General features: G+C 44.2%; 1 protein-coding gene across 5 annotated transcripts in view; it reads left to right on the forward strand.

Annotated features, from left to right (window-relative positions):
• Abca4 (ATP binding cassette subfamily A member 4) overlaps positions 1–16713 on the forward strand; it is a 134899-nt gene that overhangs the window by 91123 nt on the left and 27063 nt on the right. For 4 of the 5 annotated variants that reach the window (XM_076933199.1, XM_076933202.1, XM_076933200.1 and 1 more), the window contains 11 exons: positions 427–686; positions 1503–1580; positions 1672–1796; positions 2243–2341; positions 3116–3302; positions 5670–5764; positions 7427–7459; positions 11752–11857; positions 12209–12283; positions 12512–12681; positions 13731–13908. In XM_076933199.1, the coding sequence (XP_076789314.1) occupies positions 427–686; positions 1503–1580; positions 1672–1796; positions 2243–2341; positions 3116–3302; positions 5670–5764; positions 7427–7459; positions 11752–11857; positions 12209–12283; positions 12512–12681; positions 13731–13908 (1406 nt within the window). The remainder of the gene's footprint in view (positions 1–426; positions 687–1502; positions 1581–1671; positions 1797–2242; positions 2342–3115; positions 3303–5669; positions 5765–7426; positions 7460–11751; positions 11858–12208; positions 12284–12511; positions 12682–13730; positions 13909–16713) is intronic. The other variant, XM_034500722.2, reaches the window with a different exon arrangement.

Here is a 16713-nt window from a genome sequence, read left to right on the forward strand (position 1 = left end):
CAACAATCACAAATCCTCTGAATTCAGGCTTTAATGGTTCTTTATACCTAACAAAGTACCTGACATCACTTTGTTACTTGATATCATGATAATCTCATGAGGCAGGTAGGACAGGGACCTGGTCTATTTGGAGAAAGCTGCGTGAGCTTGCTGAGGTTGGACGAAAGGTTTGAAGCTACACAGACCAACGGCCCTTATATTCTGAGCTATGATTCTCCATTCCACATTCTCGGCATGTCCCACAGTACAGTGGCCAAGTCCAGATAGGTTAGCGTGAGGCCTTGCCCCAAACAAAAACAGAAAGGTTATTAGCCGTCACGTCCCATTGTTTCTCTGAATGAAGAGTAACTGATGTTGAAAGGAAAAAAATTGCATATAACTACATCTCTTATGTGTATTTCTAATTATTGATCCAATATCCCTTAGGTGGCACTCAGCAGAAGAGAGAACATGTCATCCAGCACCCTTGTTCAGCTCCCACTGAGAAGCTCAGGCCACATGTCCAGGCCTCACATAACTGTTCCCCAGGACAAGTGGATCCTCCCAAAGGCCAACCTCCCCCAGGGCCGGAGGACCTTGGTGTCCCATTCAACACAGGTGCTCGGCTGATTCTTCAACATGTGCAAGCACTGCTAGTCAAGAGATTCCACCACACTGTCCGCAGCCGCAAGGACTTTGTGGCTCAGGTACCCTACTGTGACCAGCTTGGGCTTGACTCCGTTCTCCCCCTGGGTGGCTGGGTGGGTGGGGGTGTCTATGGTACTGATCCTGCCTTTCCATCTTCTCAGGAATATTCGTGGGGTGGGGCATTGGGGAGGTCAGACACTTCCCAGTACACTTCCTTGAGCTTCTATCAGCTATACTTCTTCCTTGCCACACCTTTATTTTGATTCTGGGATTTGCAAACCTTCTTTATAAGGACTGGGCCTCCCTTAGAGTCAAAAATAGGATAGTATCACCTTTTAACTATTGTTTCTATTTTCATCATGAAAGGTAAAGTTATATGTTTCATTCATTTTTCGTATGACATAAAGATGAAGACCACTGTGCTCTTTTAAGACAGAGTCTCATGTACCCCAGGCTGACCTCAAACTTGTTATGTAGCTAAGAATGTACCCCAGGCTGGCCTCAAACTTGGTCTGTAGCTAAGTGTGACCTTGAACTTCTGATTCTCCTGCCCCTACCTCCTGAGTGTTGAGATTAAAGGCATGTGCCTTTTAAGTTCAGTTTTATGCGGTGCTATAGATTGAATTCAGGACTTCATGCATACCGCGCAAACACTCTACACCAGCTCAGCTATGTGCCGAGACCCCTCTCTATGATTTTCACTCAAAAAAGGGACTTTGGGTCAGAGAGAAGCAGTGATGTGAGTCATTCTTTAAACTTCCCGTTAGGCGCTGGCTGAGCAGGGCATGCATTCAGACTCATCCATGGGTGCAGGAATGAAGTCTTTTTCCTTCTACATGTATCAGCTTTTACATTTGCCTGTGATATTCCCCCAGAAGCCTATCCTTTACTACCAGCGTCTGAATTTGGAGTGGAGATGCTTAAAAGAATGTTTGGGCCGCCTGTGTGCATGGGTATGTGTGCATATATGTGCATAGATGCCGTCCTGCATGTGTGTATCGCCTCTCGTACGTCAGCCTGTGACTCACGGCTGTTCTCCTACAGATTGTTCTCCCTGCCACTTTTGTGTTCTTGGCTCTGATGCTTTCTGTCATTGTGCCTCCGTTTGGTGAATTTCCAGCTTTGACCCTTCACCCCTGGATGTATGGGCATCAATATACCTTCTTCAGGTGTGTAGATTCATCCCAGGAATCACCGTTATCCCCTGACATGGGATATTCCTGTTAGAAGGGTCCTGACCTCCCTACTCCCCTGGAATCTTCTCCGAGGTAGAGAGACTCTTGGTGGTGTTCTTAAGAGAAGCTAATGTAGCAGTCGCTGCTTAGCAATGTGGTACCCAGTGGAAGGCAGGCGGGTAAGGAAAGAGGATGTGAAGCCTGGGGAAGGGCGTGGAAGCTCCAGCTTTTTGAGGCGTAGATGATCTGCCATTAGACTTCTAGGAATATGTGTAGGATACCCCACTTCCAGGAGCCCCACATCCATTCTAAGTCAGTGTTCAGTGCCTCACAAACATGCCTGGCATGGAATACACATTCAGCAAATGCTTATATACATGTTAGTGTGCTTTGTCCATTCTGTCTGTCTGACTACCAGGCGAGCCTCTTTCTCTTTCTAGCATGGACGAACCCAACAATGAACACCTTGAAGTACTGGCAGATGTCCTTCTGAACAGGCCAGGTTTTGGCAACCGTTGTCTAAAGGAAGAGTGGCTTCCGTAAGTCCCGAGCTAACACCAACAGCTCCTGTAAGAGACCCCAAAGCCAGCCAGGAAGTGTTGGGAAAGACCCCTCAATCCTGGGTCATGTCCGTGTGTCTGATCAGCTCTTACCCAGCTTCTCCTCTGATGCTAGGAAGCCTCTATCTTTGACAGCTTTGTGTTTTAGTGTAGAAATGTCCTATTGTTTGACATTATTCGCCCAAACTCATTTGCAAAAAAAAAAAAAAAAAAAAAAAAAAAAAAAAAAAAAAAAAAAAAAAAAAAACCAAAACTCTAAACAGGGATGGAAGAAGATGAAGGTTGTAATATTATATAATTGGATCTTGAATGGCAGGAACCACTTCTATGGCCACCTCTCAATCACTGTTGTAACTCTGGAAAAGAGAGTTGTGGACGATGGTTTAAACCCACCAGGAATTCAGAGCTTGGCATATTGTAGCACCTTCTCTCATCCGATTTTTCCCAAAGCAACTGCTAAAGAGCAACATGGACATCTTTCAGAGTCCCCTGGTATATTTTCCATCTCTCAACAGCAAGAGCCGGAGTCAGGGGGGAAAAAAAAGGTCCACAAATTAGTCCCTAGTCCAGCTTTGTCTGCATGACCCCAGTTCTGAAAGCCCTTAAGCAGATTCTAATCCCCAGGAGGGAAATTCCTGACTGCAAGGAAGAGAAAGGCAGAGAAAGAGATAGCCATCAACTATTCCTTTTTCCCAGTGGGGAGGGGATTAAGCATGGAGATTGACTGTGGAATATTTTCTCATTCTCCATGAGGGAGTACCCCTGTGGCAATGCAACCTCCTGGAAGACGCCTTCCGTGTCCCCGAACATCACCCACCTGTTCCAGAAGCAGAAATGGACAGCAGCCCACCCCTCTCCCTCCTGCAAGTGCAGCACCAGAGAGAAGCTCACCATGTTGCCCGAGTGCCCCGAGGGTGCTGGGGGGCTCCCGCCCCCACAGGTACCTGCATCATTATAACAACTGCACACTATTCCTGTGTTTTGATTGACTTCAAACTATTTCCTGTAGTTGATCATTCAGATTTAATTTTTTTCTCCGTTTTAAATAATGTTGTGATGTATATTCAAGTGTCAAAATGTTTGCATATTGATTAACAGCTTTAATTAAGCTTACTATGGAGGCTTTGGTCGAGCTTGGTGGTGGACTGTCTAGTATGATAAAGCCCTGGGTTTGATATTCATCACAAGAAGGGAAGCAGGTATGCTGGTCTCTGTACCAGACGCTATCTGTGGAGATCTGTGGGGCTCTGACCCGGCTGGAAGGGTGGGAAATAAGCTAAGTGCCTATGCACTATATATTTAACACACTAAGAACACACACAGCCAGCAACTTATCTTTTGCAAGAGTGCCACTGATTGTACCTGAACGGTGCTTTGTCTAGAGCTCTGTGCTCTACACAAATCTCCATGGAGGTTTTAGAGAGTGCCTTCTAGGGCGGAAGAGCCTTGCTTTTTCTCTGATTGGTAACAGCCTCCCAGGTGACTTGCACAGAGCCTGCCTTGGGTGTTTTCTCTCATTATTTCTCCACGCATGGATGATTGCCAAAGAGTCCGTGTGTTATAGAAGGGTTCAGACATGGGGGTTAGGGAGACATGGTTTATTTCTTAGCCTCAGAGCCTTCTTCATTTTCTCTCCTGGTGTTGAGAAGAGTAACATTTAATTTATAACATTATCATGAGAATTCAAGGAGATAATGTGGGCAATGAAACTATTTAGGATTAGAGACAGCTCAAACGATGGCAACCCTAACCTAACTGTGGCTAAAACCCGATACAGGTTACCTCTCGGCCCTGTAAAAGTTAACATGGGTGGCTATGAAGTTCTTTTCTGTTGTCCCTCTGAGCCCCACAGGCCTCCAACTCTCCAGGCAGAGTACTGGAAACAATCTTGTTAGGCACTAGAATAGATGGGATCAAGAAAAAGATGGTTCAAGTGTGTGCAAGGAAGACTTCCAGAGCGACTGCATAACCCTTCCACTTAGCTGTCACGGACAGCACCCACCATCACCAAGGTGGGGGGTGGCAGAGGGAGGCTGTCACCTTAATTCTCTAATTCCCCACAGTCTGTGCCTGTGGGGGAAGCCACAGCAACAGCATGAGGAAGAATGCATAATGAGACAACTAAATTTACTATAGCGTGTATCACAGCTGCTGGCTCTCGAGGTCCTGTGTCAATCTTGCTTTTTATATTGCTCAGGCAATAAATTGTCCCTTTGGGTGACATCAACGCTGCCACATTTGCAGGCATCCCTGACTCCCTAGGATCTGGGCTGGGAAAAGAAAACATCAGACCTTGATACACAGGAATTCATTTCCTAAATGAATGCTAGCCTCACAGCTGCCTGTCTCACTTAGAAACTTACCTTCAGAGTACCACTGGCCCATGGTCCTCAGGGAGATGCTCCAAGTCCTAGAAGAAGCAGAGCAAGTCTGCAACTGTACTTCACCCCCTCTTTCCTCATTAGCAGTCACGCATCCTGAGCAAAACTGAACGTCACATCTCTGTATAGACCCCCTCCCGTATACAAAAGTGCATGCACATACATATACACGTATGTACACATAAATATACATGTGTATATTTATCGACTAACCCAAGAATCTCAACACTGTGTGACATTGCCACCTGGTGGCCAAAATCTAGCACTTTTTGAATTCCCCTCGAATCTCTTGATTACCTTCCACTCCTAGGTTTTGTAAAATATAAAGTGTCATTCAAATAAGTTCATTTGCATTACAAATATATTGCTTGATAGCTGCATGTTGGGTACTGGAAGTGTAAAAGCTGACAAGTCAGAGAAGGCCTTTGCCTTCACAGAGATGATTTTATACATGGGACAGTGTGGGGCAGTGCGTGGATTCAGGCAAAGTGATGCTTTATGAGCAATGAGCGCTGGACAGGTGCACAAGATGACCGATGGATGATTTTTAAAACTCAGTCTGAGAGTGGGTGCAGAGCAGAATGTGGAGGTTCAAGGGCAGGGTCATGAAAGCAGTATGGAAGGTTCTGGAAAGGTCTAAGCATGGTCTAGGTGGCTGAGATTGGGATAACAGGATCAGAATGGAAGAGACAAATGTGTTGGAGATTCATTTTGCATTTAAGCTGTCTGGCAATGGATGGACTGAGAAAAAGAGGAGGGTTGGGGATCAACGGTGACCTCCATGTCACTGATGCAGGAACTGGAAAGCTGTCAGGGCTGCCTTTAGTGTTCCTCACATCTGAGCCCATAAAAATTTTTGGAGAACAGCAGCTTCACAAACTCTAAGGTCTCCATCCCCAGATCTTGACCGTGTCTCTTTGCCTCAGAGGACACAGCGCAGCACTGAAGTCCTACAAGACCTCACGAACAGGAATATCTCTGACTACTTGGTAAAAACGTACCCTGCTCTCATAAGAAGCAGGTAAGTGACCCCATCATACTTGTAATTTTGGCTGCCTTGTAACAACTTCAACCATGCCAGAAAGTCAGTTTCATACTGTTGACTGTAAGGTGGCAGCTGACTGTGTCTCACAGCAGAAAAATAACTGAGGTGTGCACTCGTAAGGGGCAACTCAAGGCTAATTGCTTTGTTTCTTTCTCTGTTTAAGTAGCCAGCGTTTATCCCAGGCACTACGACAAGAGTCACAAAAAAAAAAAAAAAAATGTATTCAATAAGGAAGTCTTATATCTTAAGGAGTTAAGAAAGATAAAGTTTGTAGGGGGTGGGGAGAAGAGGAGGGGAGTTAAGGAGTAAACATGAAGAAAGAGGGCTGGAGAGATGGCTCAGCATTAAGAACAGTGGCTGCCTTCCAGAGGACCAGGGTTCAATTCCCAGCACCCATGTGGTGGCTCACAACTGTTTGTAATTCCAGTTCCAGAGGATCTGGCCCCCCTCACACAGACATACAAGCAGCAAAACACCAATGCACATTAAAAAAAAAAAAAAAAAAAAAAAACTTTAAAAAAAAGTGGAGGGAGGAAGAAAGAAAGAAGAGAAGCCAAGGAAGATTGGGAGAGGAAAGACAAGGGCCAGCATCTGGGTCCCTGCCAGATCAGGCACTAGCTAGGGACAGCGGTTGTCACCCTCATTATCACCTGTCACCGCCACCCTTGAACACATCCACAGACACTTTGCTATCTAGAACTCTCAGCTCTGCAGCTGTTCTTATCAAGCCCAGCCTGGACTGGGAGGCCATCAGCAGCCCCTGTCACAAGCGGCAGGCAGGTTAACAAAAGCATCCCACCAGAAAGATCCTTAAGGAAGTGCGATCTAGTCTCCATGTGGTCTGTGGCTCTCGAATGAAGCATGCTGTCTAACGTTAATAGGACTTACAGCTGCCTTCCATACCAGAGTCTGGATAAGTGATAGATGGCCCTAAGGACGGGAGAGCGTAGCAGATGGTACGAGCAGCTGCCAGGAGGGCGGGGCCAAGCAAAAAGCAAGCAAAAAGGGCATCCAAAGCCAAAGCGGAGGCTGAGTTCATCCTTTAACTCAATAAGCAACAACCACTCCAAACCTGGCTCAATTAGCAAATCTGCAGTATGGAAATTCTGATATTTTGCTTAGCTGGACAGTGGTAGTTCAGAGCCAGGCTGATCTCTAGGGACTAGTGTTTCCTTACTCTGTTATCTTACCTCTAAATGCCTGAAAGTCAGGGTCTTGACTGAATGCAAAGGAGTAAGTTAGAACTCCTCCCAAGGATAGAACTGATTACTAGAATTTCTTGTACACTATAAAAGAGAGAGGGCTTCAGGCTTGACTCCACATTGGTGTGATCATTGGCCATGTTTTCTAGGTCCAGACTGGGTTCACTGGTACAGCATGAGGCCTGACTAAAGGACGAGTCAGAAAGTCCAGCATGCAAAAGGCACCTGGGAGAGCCAGGGCTGGAACATAACAGTCTTTTATCTGTGTAGGGATTCACTTAGGTCTTCAGGCCTGCCGGCTTCCGAACTATGTTGCTTAGATGTCAGGAAATGCAGAAGCATCCGTAGGACTAAGATACCCCAATGACTAGAAAGAAAATGTAATGCTGATGTTATTCTGATGGTAGTTACTACATGATTTTATTTTGGCTTTCAGCTTAAAGAGCAAATTCTGGGTCAATGAACAGAGGTAAGAAACTATTTTGGGGGTATTGAAATAGTTAATTTTTAGGTGTAACTGCTGGGTCATTAAATTAGTTGATGCTGAGGGTGGAGATAGTATGATTTCATGAATTATGCAGCAATCTCATTTTTTTTTTTTATATAAAATTAAACATGTTAAAGGCAGCCCTGACTAAGGCTGGGGGATCAACCATTTTGGGGGACCTGGGGAACTCAGTTCAGTAGGTGGCAGTCTTTCCTCAGAGTCAGTTTTACAGTGCCAACCTGGAAAGATTTCAAAATGCTGTGTTATGGGAGGTCCTGCCTATCCCAGGAGACAGACATCAGGAACTTATGGTCCTAGTACTCACCAAATAGACCAAGCTGGCCTTGAACTCAGAGATCTGCCTGCCTCTGCCTCCCAAGTGCCTCCCAAGTGCTGGGATTAAAAGCATGCACCACCATGCCTAGCCAAAACAAAACACCCTATTTTTTTTCTTTATGAGAAATTAAGGTTTAAAGGGTCTGACCCAGCTCTAGATTCTACCCTGTTCTTCAAGCATTCTGGTGGCATGAGTGGTTTCAGAGATTCAGAGAATATTCCAGATATACTCTAGAAGTAAGCTATCTCCCAGCCTCCCTCAAGAGCTGGCCTCTGGAAGGAGGTCTTCTGCATCTGGTCTCTGCCCTTGCAAAGCAATCTAGAGAGTCAGTGTGACCCATCAGAGTGCCAATGGCGTTCCTCAGAGAATTCAAGAAACAAGGGCGGTGCAAGGCTAGTAGTGGCTGTTTTTTCTGGATAGCTTCAAGACCACAGTAAAATCCTGCTTTTAGAAATGCCCCCTACAGGGAACTGGGGGTTGGGAGATGCTGAATCAGAAAGTGGAGACAAAAGAACAGTTCAAGACCCCTGAGAAATGACTAGTTGTGTCTTGCATTATCAGTCACTAGCAGGCAGGACTTAGTCTTAGAGTGGGCAGGACTTAATTTTATCTGTTGAACTTGGTTCTCCTCCTGAGTCAGAAAGTTATAGGCCAATCTTTGATGCCCTCAGGCTGATGTTTTTGTCTTTATGAAAGACATAAGAAGGTAGTCCCAAAGGTGGAGACCCAAGTGAAGAAAGACAAGAGTTTCAGGTGTTGGTGGGACATACCTTTAGTCCCAGCACCTGGGAGACAGAGGCAGGCAGATTTCTGTGAGTTCAAGACCAGCCTGCTCTATAGAATTAGTTCCAGGACCCAGGGCTACATAGAGAAACCCTGCCTCGATGCCCCCTCAAAAAAAAAAAAAAAAAAAAAAAAAAAAAGCACAGACAGACAGGCAAAAGTCAAGGCAGAAGATAGTTGGGCTTTCTAAGCCAGGCATGGAAGAGACACAGAAAGGAATGGTGGTCTTGGATAGTGTCAGAGTATTTGCAAAGGGCAGAGGAGACACAAAAGAGAAATCACAAGTTGGACCCACAGTAAAGTCAAGGAAGACATTAAAAAGGGCCAACTCAGGGAAAGTGAGCCGGAATTAGCTAGGTGTTTATAAAAGAGAAGAGTACCTTAAGAACATCCAACAGGTGCTACAGCAGAGACTTGGAGGTAGTCTGAAGCATGTAGAATTTGACACAGACAGGACAAGACAAGACTTTAAGGGAAACTATGAAGAAGATGGGGTTATGCCAGGATACAGGTCCAGACACCATCTTGGAATAGAAATGGGAAAGAGTTAAAAACCAGTTTAAGATGGGTGGTCATGGCACATACCTTTAATCTCAGCACTCAGGAGGCCAGAGGCAGGTGGATCTCTGTGAGTTTGAGGCCAGCCTAGTCTACAGAGTGAGTTCCAGGATGGCCAGGGTTGTTACACAAAGAAACCTTGTCTCAAAAAAACAAAAAACAAAACAAAACCAAAAACAAACAAACAGACACTGGCTTAAATCTGGATACAGTGGCCTTTCTTTCTAGTTCCAATAACTGGGAGGCCAAAACACGAGAGTCACTTGAGTACGAGAGTGCAAGGCTGGCTTGAGCAATATAGCAAGACTGTCTCAAAATGTGAATTTAGATCAACAGAATTGATATCAGTAAAAATGCTGATATCACTCAAAGCAATCTACAGATTCAACACAATCTCCATCAGCATGCCAATGACCCCCACCAACATGCCAATTATTGGGGTTCAGGAGTCGCCCCGCAAACCACAGGAACACCAATTTCAGATAGGCAGGGACGGTTTATTGGACGTATACCCAAGACTGGCCAGAAGAACAGCTCAGGCTGGAGAGCTGAAAGCTATGTGCTGGGCATTTCTCCTGGACAGCTTATAAAGGCTAAAACTGCAAAAACCACAGTGAGCTCAAAGGCAGATACGGGGGAGGGTGCTGTAGGGTGGTTGGTCTTTTCTTACATCTCCTCATGTAATTTACACATACCAGTTCAAGCTGATCCCTGTCTTGCTTGGTCCTGAGTGAAGGCTGCAGCTGGGGACTTTTTAAAGATTAACAAACAAATAGGAAGGAGCTGGCGGCAAAGAACAAAACGGCTCCAGCTGTGCTCCAGCTGTGCTAGGGGGCAGGCCTCAACACCAATGGTCTCCAACAACATGCTGAAGATGACATTCTTCTTAGGAATTGGAAAACGCTGGTGTGATGGCTCAGAAAGTTAAGGTCCTTGCTACTAAGCCTGAGGCCCTTGCTACCAAGCCAGATGACCGGAGTTCAATTCCCTGGATCCAGATTGTAAGACAGAGAGCTGATTATAATAAAAGAGAACTGACTCTTGCCAGTTGTCTCCTGACCTCCACATATATGTGTGTCCCCACCACGATAAATAAATAAATAATAAATGTAATGTATTTTTTAAAGAAATAGAAAAATGACCCAAAATACATACAGAAGCACAAAAAGATGCTGAATAGCTCAAACAACCATGTACAAAATGGTCAGTGCTGAAGATATCACACACCTGGCTTCAGACTTCAGATCATGGCAACACTGACTCACATATGTGTATTTGCACGTATACATATGCATGTAATGATTAATGGAAAAAGAGGCCATGAATTGGAGAGTAAGGAGGGGCGTATGGGAGGGTTTGGAGGGAGGGAGGAAAGGGAAAAAGGGAATGGTGTCCTTACACTATAATCTGAAAAATAAAAGAAATTTAAAAAATAAACACAAAAAGTATACTGAAAAAAGATACCCTCTTTAATAGACGGTGCTGGGAGACCTATTTATTCCCATGCAGACAGCTGAAAGCAGGGCCTTTCTCACTCTATACAAAATTTAATTCAAAATGGTAATTTAATTCATGTTAAGAAATAGCTAACATAAAAAAAATAGCTAACACATATAGAAATGTGTCTTAACTTCAAAACTACTAAGCTACTTTGAGATATAAGCACAGGCAAAGAGGTTCTAACCTGTCGAGAAAGAAGAGCAGGTTGAAGATTTCTCTACAGCAAAGAAAATAACTACCACAGGGAAGAGATACCCTTCCCAGCATGGAAGAAAATCTTTACTAGCGATTCATTCAACAAGGGAATAATACCCTCAATATATAAAGAACTCATAAAGTTAAATACCAAAAGAACAAGTAAACTAATAAATGAACAGACCTTTCTTAAAAGAAATACAAGTGGCCAATAAATGCATGAAAGATATTCAACATCCTTAGCTACCAGAAGTCAAAACTATACTGAAATCCCATCTCTCCCCAGTCAGTGGCTGTCATGAGGAAGACAAATGCTGTTGAGGATACAGAGGGAAAGGGAACCCTTATACACCATCTGTGAGGATCTACATCAGGCCACTATGGAAATCAGTGCAGAGATTCCTCCAAAAACTAAGATTAGAACCAGGTTCAATCTATACGGTTCCTGCCATATTTCCAAAGGAACCGATGTTAACATACGATAGATACTCACACATCCAGGTTTACTGCAGCACCCTTTGCATCAGCCAAGCTAAAGAATCCACCTAGGTGGTGCCTGTCAGAGAAGATATGATGTGTGAGGTTATATGCACCCACCATAGAGAAGGATCGAATCCTGTCGTTTTCAGAAAAAGGCATGAAACCAGAGAGCAACACGTTAATCAAAATGAGCCAGATTTAGAGAGACAAATGTATGCTTTCTCTCATATGTGAATCTAGAATGTGGGTTTATTTGCTTCTAAATTTAGAGAGTAGGAGAACTATTTGGAGAATAAAGTGGAACAATGTTGTTTGGTAGCCAGGCAACTCCCCCCATATCCACATCCCCTACAGAAGCTGAGATGGCACTTATAGGGCATGTGCATCATGGTATTGACGAGGGCTCTTAACTGCCTTGTAGGTATGGAGGAATTTCCATCGGAGGAAAGCTCCCAGTCATTCCCATCAGCGGGGAAGCACTTGTTGGCTTTTTAAGTGACCTTGGCCAGATGATGAATGTGACCGGGGTATGTAAAGACTTTGGGGATGAATTTTTGACTTGTTTAAATATTAAGAGATGGAAATTGGGGCTGGAGAGATGGCTTAGAGGTTAAGAGCACCGACTACTCTTTCAGTGGTCCTGAGTTCAATTCTCAACAACCACATGGTGGCTCACAACCATCTGTGATGGGATCTGGTGCCCTCTTCTGGTGTGTCTGAAGAGAGCAATGGTGGTATACTCATATGTATAAAATAAATAAATAAATAAATAAATCTTTAAAAAAAGAGAGAGATGGAAATTATCTTAAGTACTACAGTAGGAGGAAAGAAGAAAGAAAGGAAAAAAAAACCATTTCTTGTTTGTTGTGCTATTCAAGGGTCCTGCCACCAGAGAGGCCTCCAAAGAAATGATTGATTTCCTCAAACATCTTGAAACCACAGACAACATTAAGGTACCTGACCTGAAGCTAAACATTCCTGTGAGCTCATTGTTTGACTGTTTTGTACCCTGTGTAATTAAATTCCATTCCACCTGCTGAAGTGCGGAATGCTTGCTTGCCAAGACCTCACGCCCCTCACGAGTGTTCATTTTGTTGCTGTAGCTTTACCCCTGCTAGTACCCCTCTCAGACGCCTGTGTTGTAGCCAGGCCCATCCAATCAGCCTGTCTCTGCCCTCTAGGTATGGTTTAACAACAAGGGCTGGCATGCCCTGGTCAGCTTTCTGAATGTGGCTCACAACGCCATTTTTCGGGCCAGCCTGCCCGAGGACAGGGACCCTGAGGAATATGGGATCACAGTTATCAGCCAGCCTCTGAACCTGACCAAGGAGCAGCTCTCGGAGGTCACAGTGTGAGCTGCTCTCAGCATCTTTCCCATCTTCTCTCTCTGGGAGGGTTTTTTTTTTTTTTTTTTTTTTTTTTTTTTTTTTTTTTTCTTCCTCTTCTTAGTGTCATGAGGTTCGGGGTTGGGTAGTAATGTTTAACTGGGTTCATATGAATGAAACGGTTTCAAATGCTTCCTGGACCAAATTGCTTGGCTGTTCTTTTCCCCTCTCCATTTATTTGGAAAGTAAACTTACACTTTCTGGCCATTCATTTTGGGCCCTTGATAACAAGTTCTTCCCGAATTACATTAGTAACCTCCCTGCCAGTACACAAAGAACATGCCAGAACCTGGAGGGTTCGCTGAGGCTCCCTTATTACCCTGCCATCATTTTAGATTCTGCTAATTTCCCTCAGATAGCCATACTTTGGAGCTGTTTGCTTTCCTCGAGATTGAGCTTGTATGTCTCAGCTTCAGGCAGGAAGAGCATTGGTTTTGGCTGTGTTAAGCCATTTGTTCTATTTGAGGGCCCACCAAGGAGACCTTAGGAGAAGCTTTTGAAAGGACAAACTTCTGGGAAGCTATCGGAACCTCCTAGGGTTCAGGCAGGATTCAGTGTCTACCTACTCCCAAGCCAAACGCCTTCTGTGTAGTTCCAGAGACCAATCTTATATAAGTAGCCTCATACCCCTTGAGTTGCATGTAATCATTTCCCCAGACATGTGATTTCATCGAACACAGGCCTGCCTGTGCCTGCAGGAAACTTGAGATTTTGTAGAAAAACCCAGAGTTAAGAAGAACTCAGAATTGCTGCGGTTGTTCGTTTATGTATACCATAATATACAAGTAGAAATGTAATGAAAAGAGAAGTTAACTAGGATATACTCATGAGTCCAGAAAGCAGCCCACAGAACTATGCACTTAACCTTGAACAAGGTTAATTTCTGTGGGATGCTGAGCCTCAGGCTAGGGATGTGGGTTTAAGGACACAATGTGGTGTTGGCTAAGTACTACCCAGAGCCTGATGCATACCTTCTCTGGGCTTCTGACTGTCCCTGTCTCTGGTCCTGCTGCAGACTGACTACTTCTGTGGATGCCGTGGTTGCCATCTGTGTGATTTTTGCCATGTCCTACGTTCCGGCCAGCTTTGTCCTTTACTTGATCCAGGAGAGAGTGACAAAAGCTAAACATTTGCAGTTTATCAGTGGTGTGAGCCCCACCACCTACTGGCTGACCAACTTCCTCTGGGATATTGTAAGTGCCAGGCCTTCCCTAACTTCCAAAGGCCCAGGGCGGGACTGGGCAGGGAGAGATTTCACATTGCTAGGGCTGCTGGGACAGTGGTCTGCTATCTCTTGATATCTTAACAAACCTATTGGGAACCAACCCTTAAGAAGACAGACCACTGAACACAGTAATAGCCACGGAGTAGATCTTTCTGCTAGTTGCATGGGTCTGAGCAGGTAATACCGAATATCTAACATTCCCTTCTTAGGCCCTGTCTTAACCTCCCCACCCCCACCCCCAAAAGGGAAGGTAGAACTCCCCTTGTGTTAGGATCACCAGATAAATATAGGCTAACCACCAGCTCTGAATCTCAGGATAAGCAATGAACAACTCATTGTGTAAATATTGAGTATATCCCACTTCAACTATTACATGGTAAATATGTTTATACTAAAAGTTATTGGTTGCTTATCAAAAATTCAAATTTAATTGGGTAGTCAATATTTCAATTTGCTGAATCTGGGAACACTGTCGAGAAACCTTATTTTACTTCTTCCTGGTTACTTTGCTACAGTAACAAAGTAACATAGCCTTTCTGGGGTGCCATGGCTCAGCAGGTAAAGGTGCTTTGCAACGCAAGCCTTATGGTCTGAGTTCAACCCATGGAACCCATGTAAAGGCAGAGGCAGAAAAGTGCTCCAAAAAAGTGTTCTCTGCCTCCGCACACGTATGTGTTTGTGGTGTGTGTACTCATACATATGCATCATGCACATAGACTCACACAATAATTGTTTTAATCTTCACTGTGTGAGATCAACTACCATCTTAGGGAAAATTAAGAAAAAGAAATCATCAGATCAACTGCAGACAACAATCAAGGTTGGTGGGGCCAGAGAGAGATTAAAATGCTGGCTGCGTTATTACAGACCAAATGGAACTGTTAAGAGTCTTGTTATCATGTGACAGGGTCATTGTGACACTAACCCATCTTTTCTTGTTGTCTTGAATAACATGATGTTTGAGTCTTTTTGCTTTGTCTTATTTTTTTAAAGATTATTTATTTATCTATTTATTTTATATATGTTGAGTGCACTGTTGCTGTCTTCAGACACACCAGAAGAGGGCATCAGATCCCATGACAGATGGTTGTGAGCCACCATGTGGTTGCTGGGAATTGAACTCAGGACCTCTGGAAGAGCAGTCAGTGCTCTTAACCACTGAGCCATCTCTTCAGCCCCTGTCTTTTTTTTTTTTTTTTTTTTTAAGATATATATGTTTTATATGAGCACATGGTAGCTGTTTTCAGACACAACAGAAGAGAGTATCATATCCCATTATAGATGGTTGTGAGCCACCATGTGGTTGCTAAACTTAGGACCTTTGGAAGAGCAGTCAGTGCTCTTAACTGCCGAGCCATCTCTCCAGCCCCTTGTTTTATTTTTTGAAACAAGGATCTCACTTATGCAGCCCTGGCTTGCTTGGAACTCAATAAATAGACTGGCTTGCAAAGTCACAGAGATCCACCTGCCTCTGCCACCCAAGTTCTGGAGTGGAAGGCATGTATCACCCACCATACCAGGGCCATGAGATCTTTGTTTTATCTCAACATTATAAAAACTACATAACGATAAAAACATGTTGACTCATGAAGACCAGCACCAATGGCCCTCTCCCTGTGGGTTTTGCTAACAATGCTGACTCTAAGGACTCCTGAGGACATGAATCCTTTGACCTTGCTCAACTTATGATGCAGCCATCACATAACAATTCAAAACCAGAAAACTTCACCGGAAGCTGAATTATCTCCCTTTTCTTCTGCCTGCATAAAAGAACACCCCCAGTGCATGGGGATCTCAAGAGCTATAAGCTTCTCTTTGGACTGTGATTTTAACAGGAAAGAGTTGGGCTCTCCTACCTTAAAAAGCTAACTGTTAAAAGCGTTGGCAATTTTACTATTTCTAAACGTATTTTATTTTTTATTTTATGTGTGTTTAGGTATGTGAGTGTTTGTCTATGTGTATGCACACACCACATGTGTGCTTGTTGCATTTCTGATACCCAAAAGAGAGCATTAGATCCCCTGAAACTGGAGTTATAGTCCACTGTTAACTGCTACGTAGATACTGGGGACCCAACATGGATCCTTTGTAAGAACAAGTGCTCCTTATTACTGAGCTATATTTTCAGCCCTGTTTTGTGACACCCAAGCTCTGTGGTCTAGAATGAAGGTGCTCATTACTCTCATTAGGCAGTGGCAAGAAGACAGTGAGTGCACGCCAGGGAGTCATTGTTGAACTAACAATTTACCTGTGTCCCTGTGAATTCCTGTCTTTTATGTGTCATCGGTTGAAACAGTGTAGGACCATGGAAGTGGCAAGTATGGCTTGAAGCTTTCTGAGTTAGCAGAAAGTGTCTGTCTTTCTTTCCTTCTCTCTTTCTCTCTCTCCTTCCTTCTTTCCTTCTTTCTTTCTCTCTCCTTCTTTCTTTCCTTCCTTCCTTTCTTTCCTTCCTTCCTTTCTTTCTTTCTTTCTTTCTTTCTTTCTTTCTTTCTTTCTTTCTTTCTTTCTTTCTCTCTCAGAGTGAAACACTTTATTGACTCTTTGTTGTAATGCTTCTTGGCAGCTGCCGTCAGTCCTGTAATTCTGTCCAGACCTCTCCATCTCTGAGGTGTCACTTTGTCCTTAGTCCTTTTCCATGATTTCCAGCCCCTCTAGGACTTGGAAAACACATTCTTAGAGCCTCTGCTGACGTGGCAGGGCCTGACACCATGTCTCTGACATCCTTTGGAGATCTTGGTCAAGGAGCCACTTCAGCACTGTCTCAGGTGTGCGG

The sequence above is a fragment of the Arvicanthis niloticus genome, chromosome 4 (assembly GCF_011762505.2).
Source record: "Arvicanthis niloticus isolate mArvNil1 chromosome 4, mArvNil1.pat.X, whole genome shotgun sequence".
NCBI lineage: Eukaryota > Metazoa > Chordata > Mammalia > Rodentia > Muridae > Arvicanthis > Arvicanthis niloticus.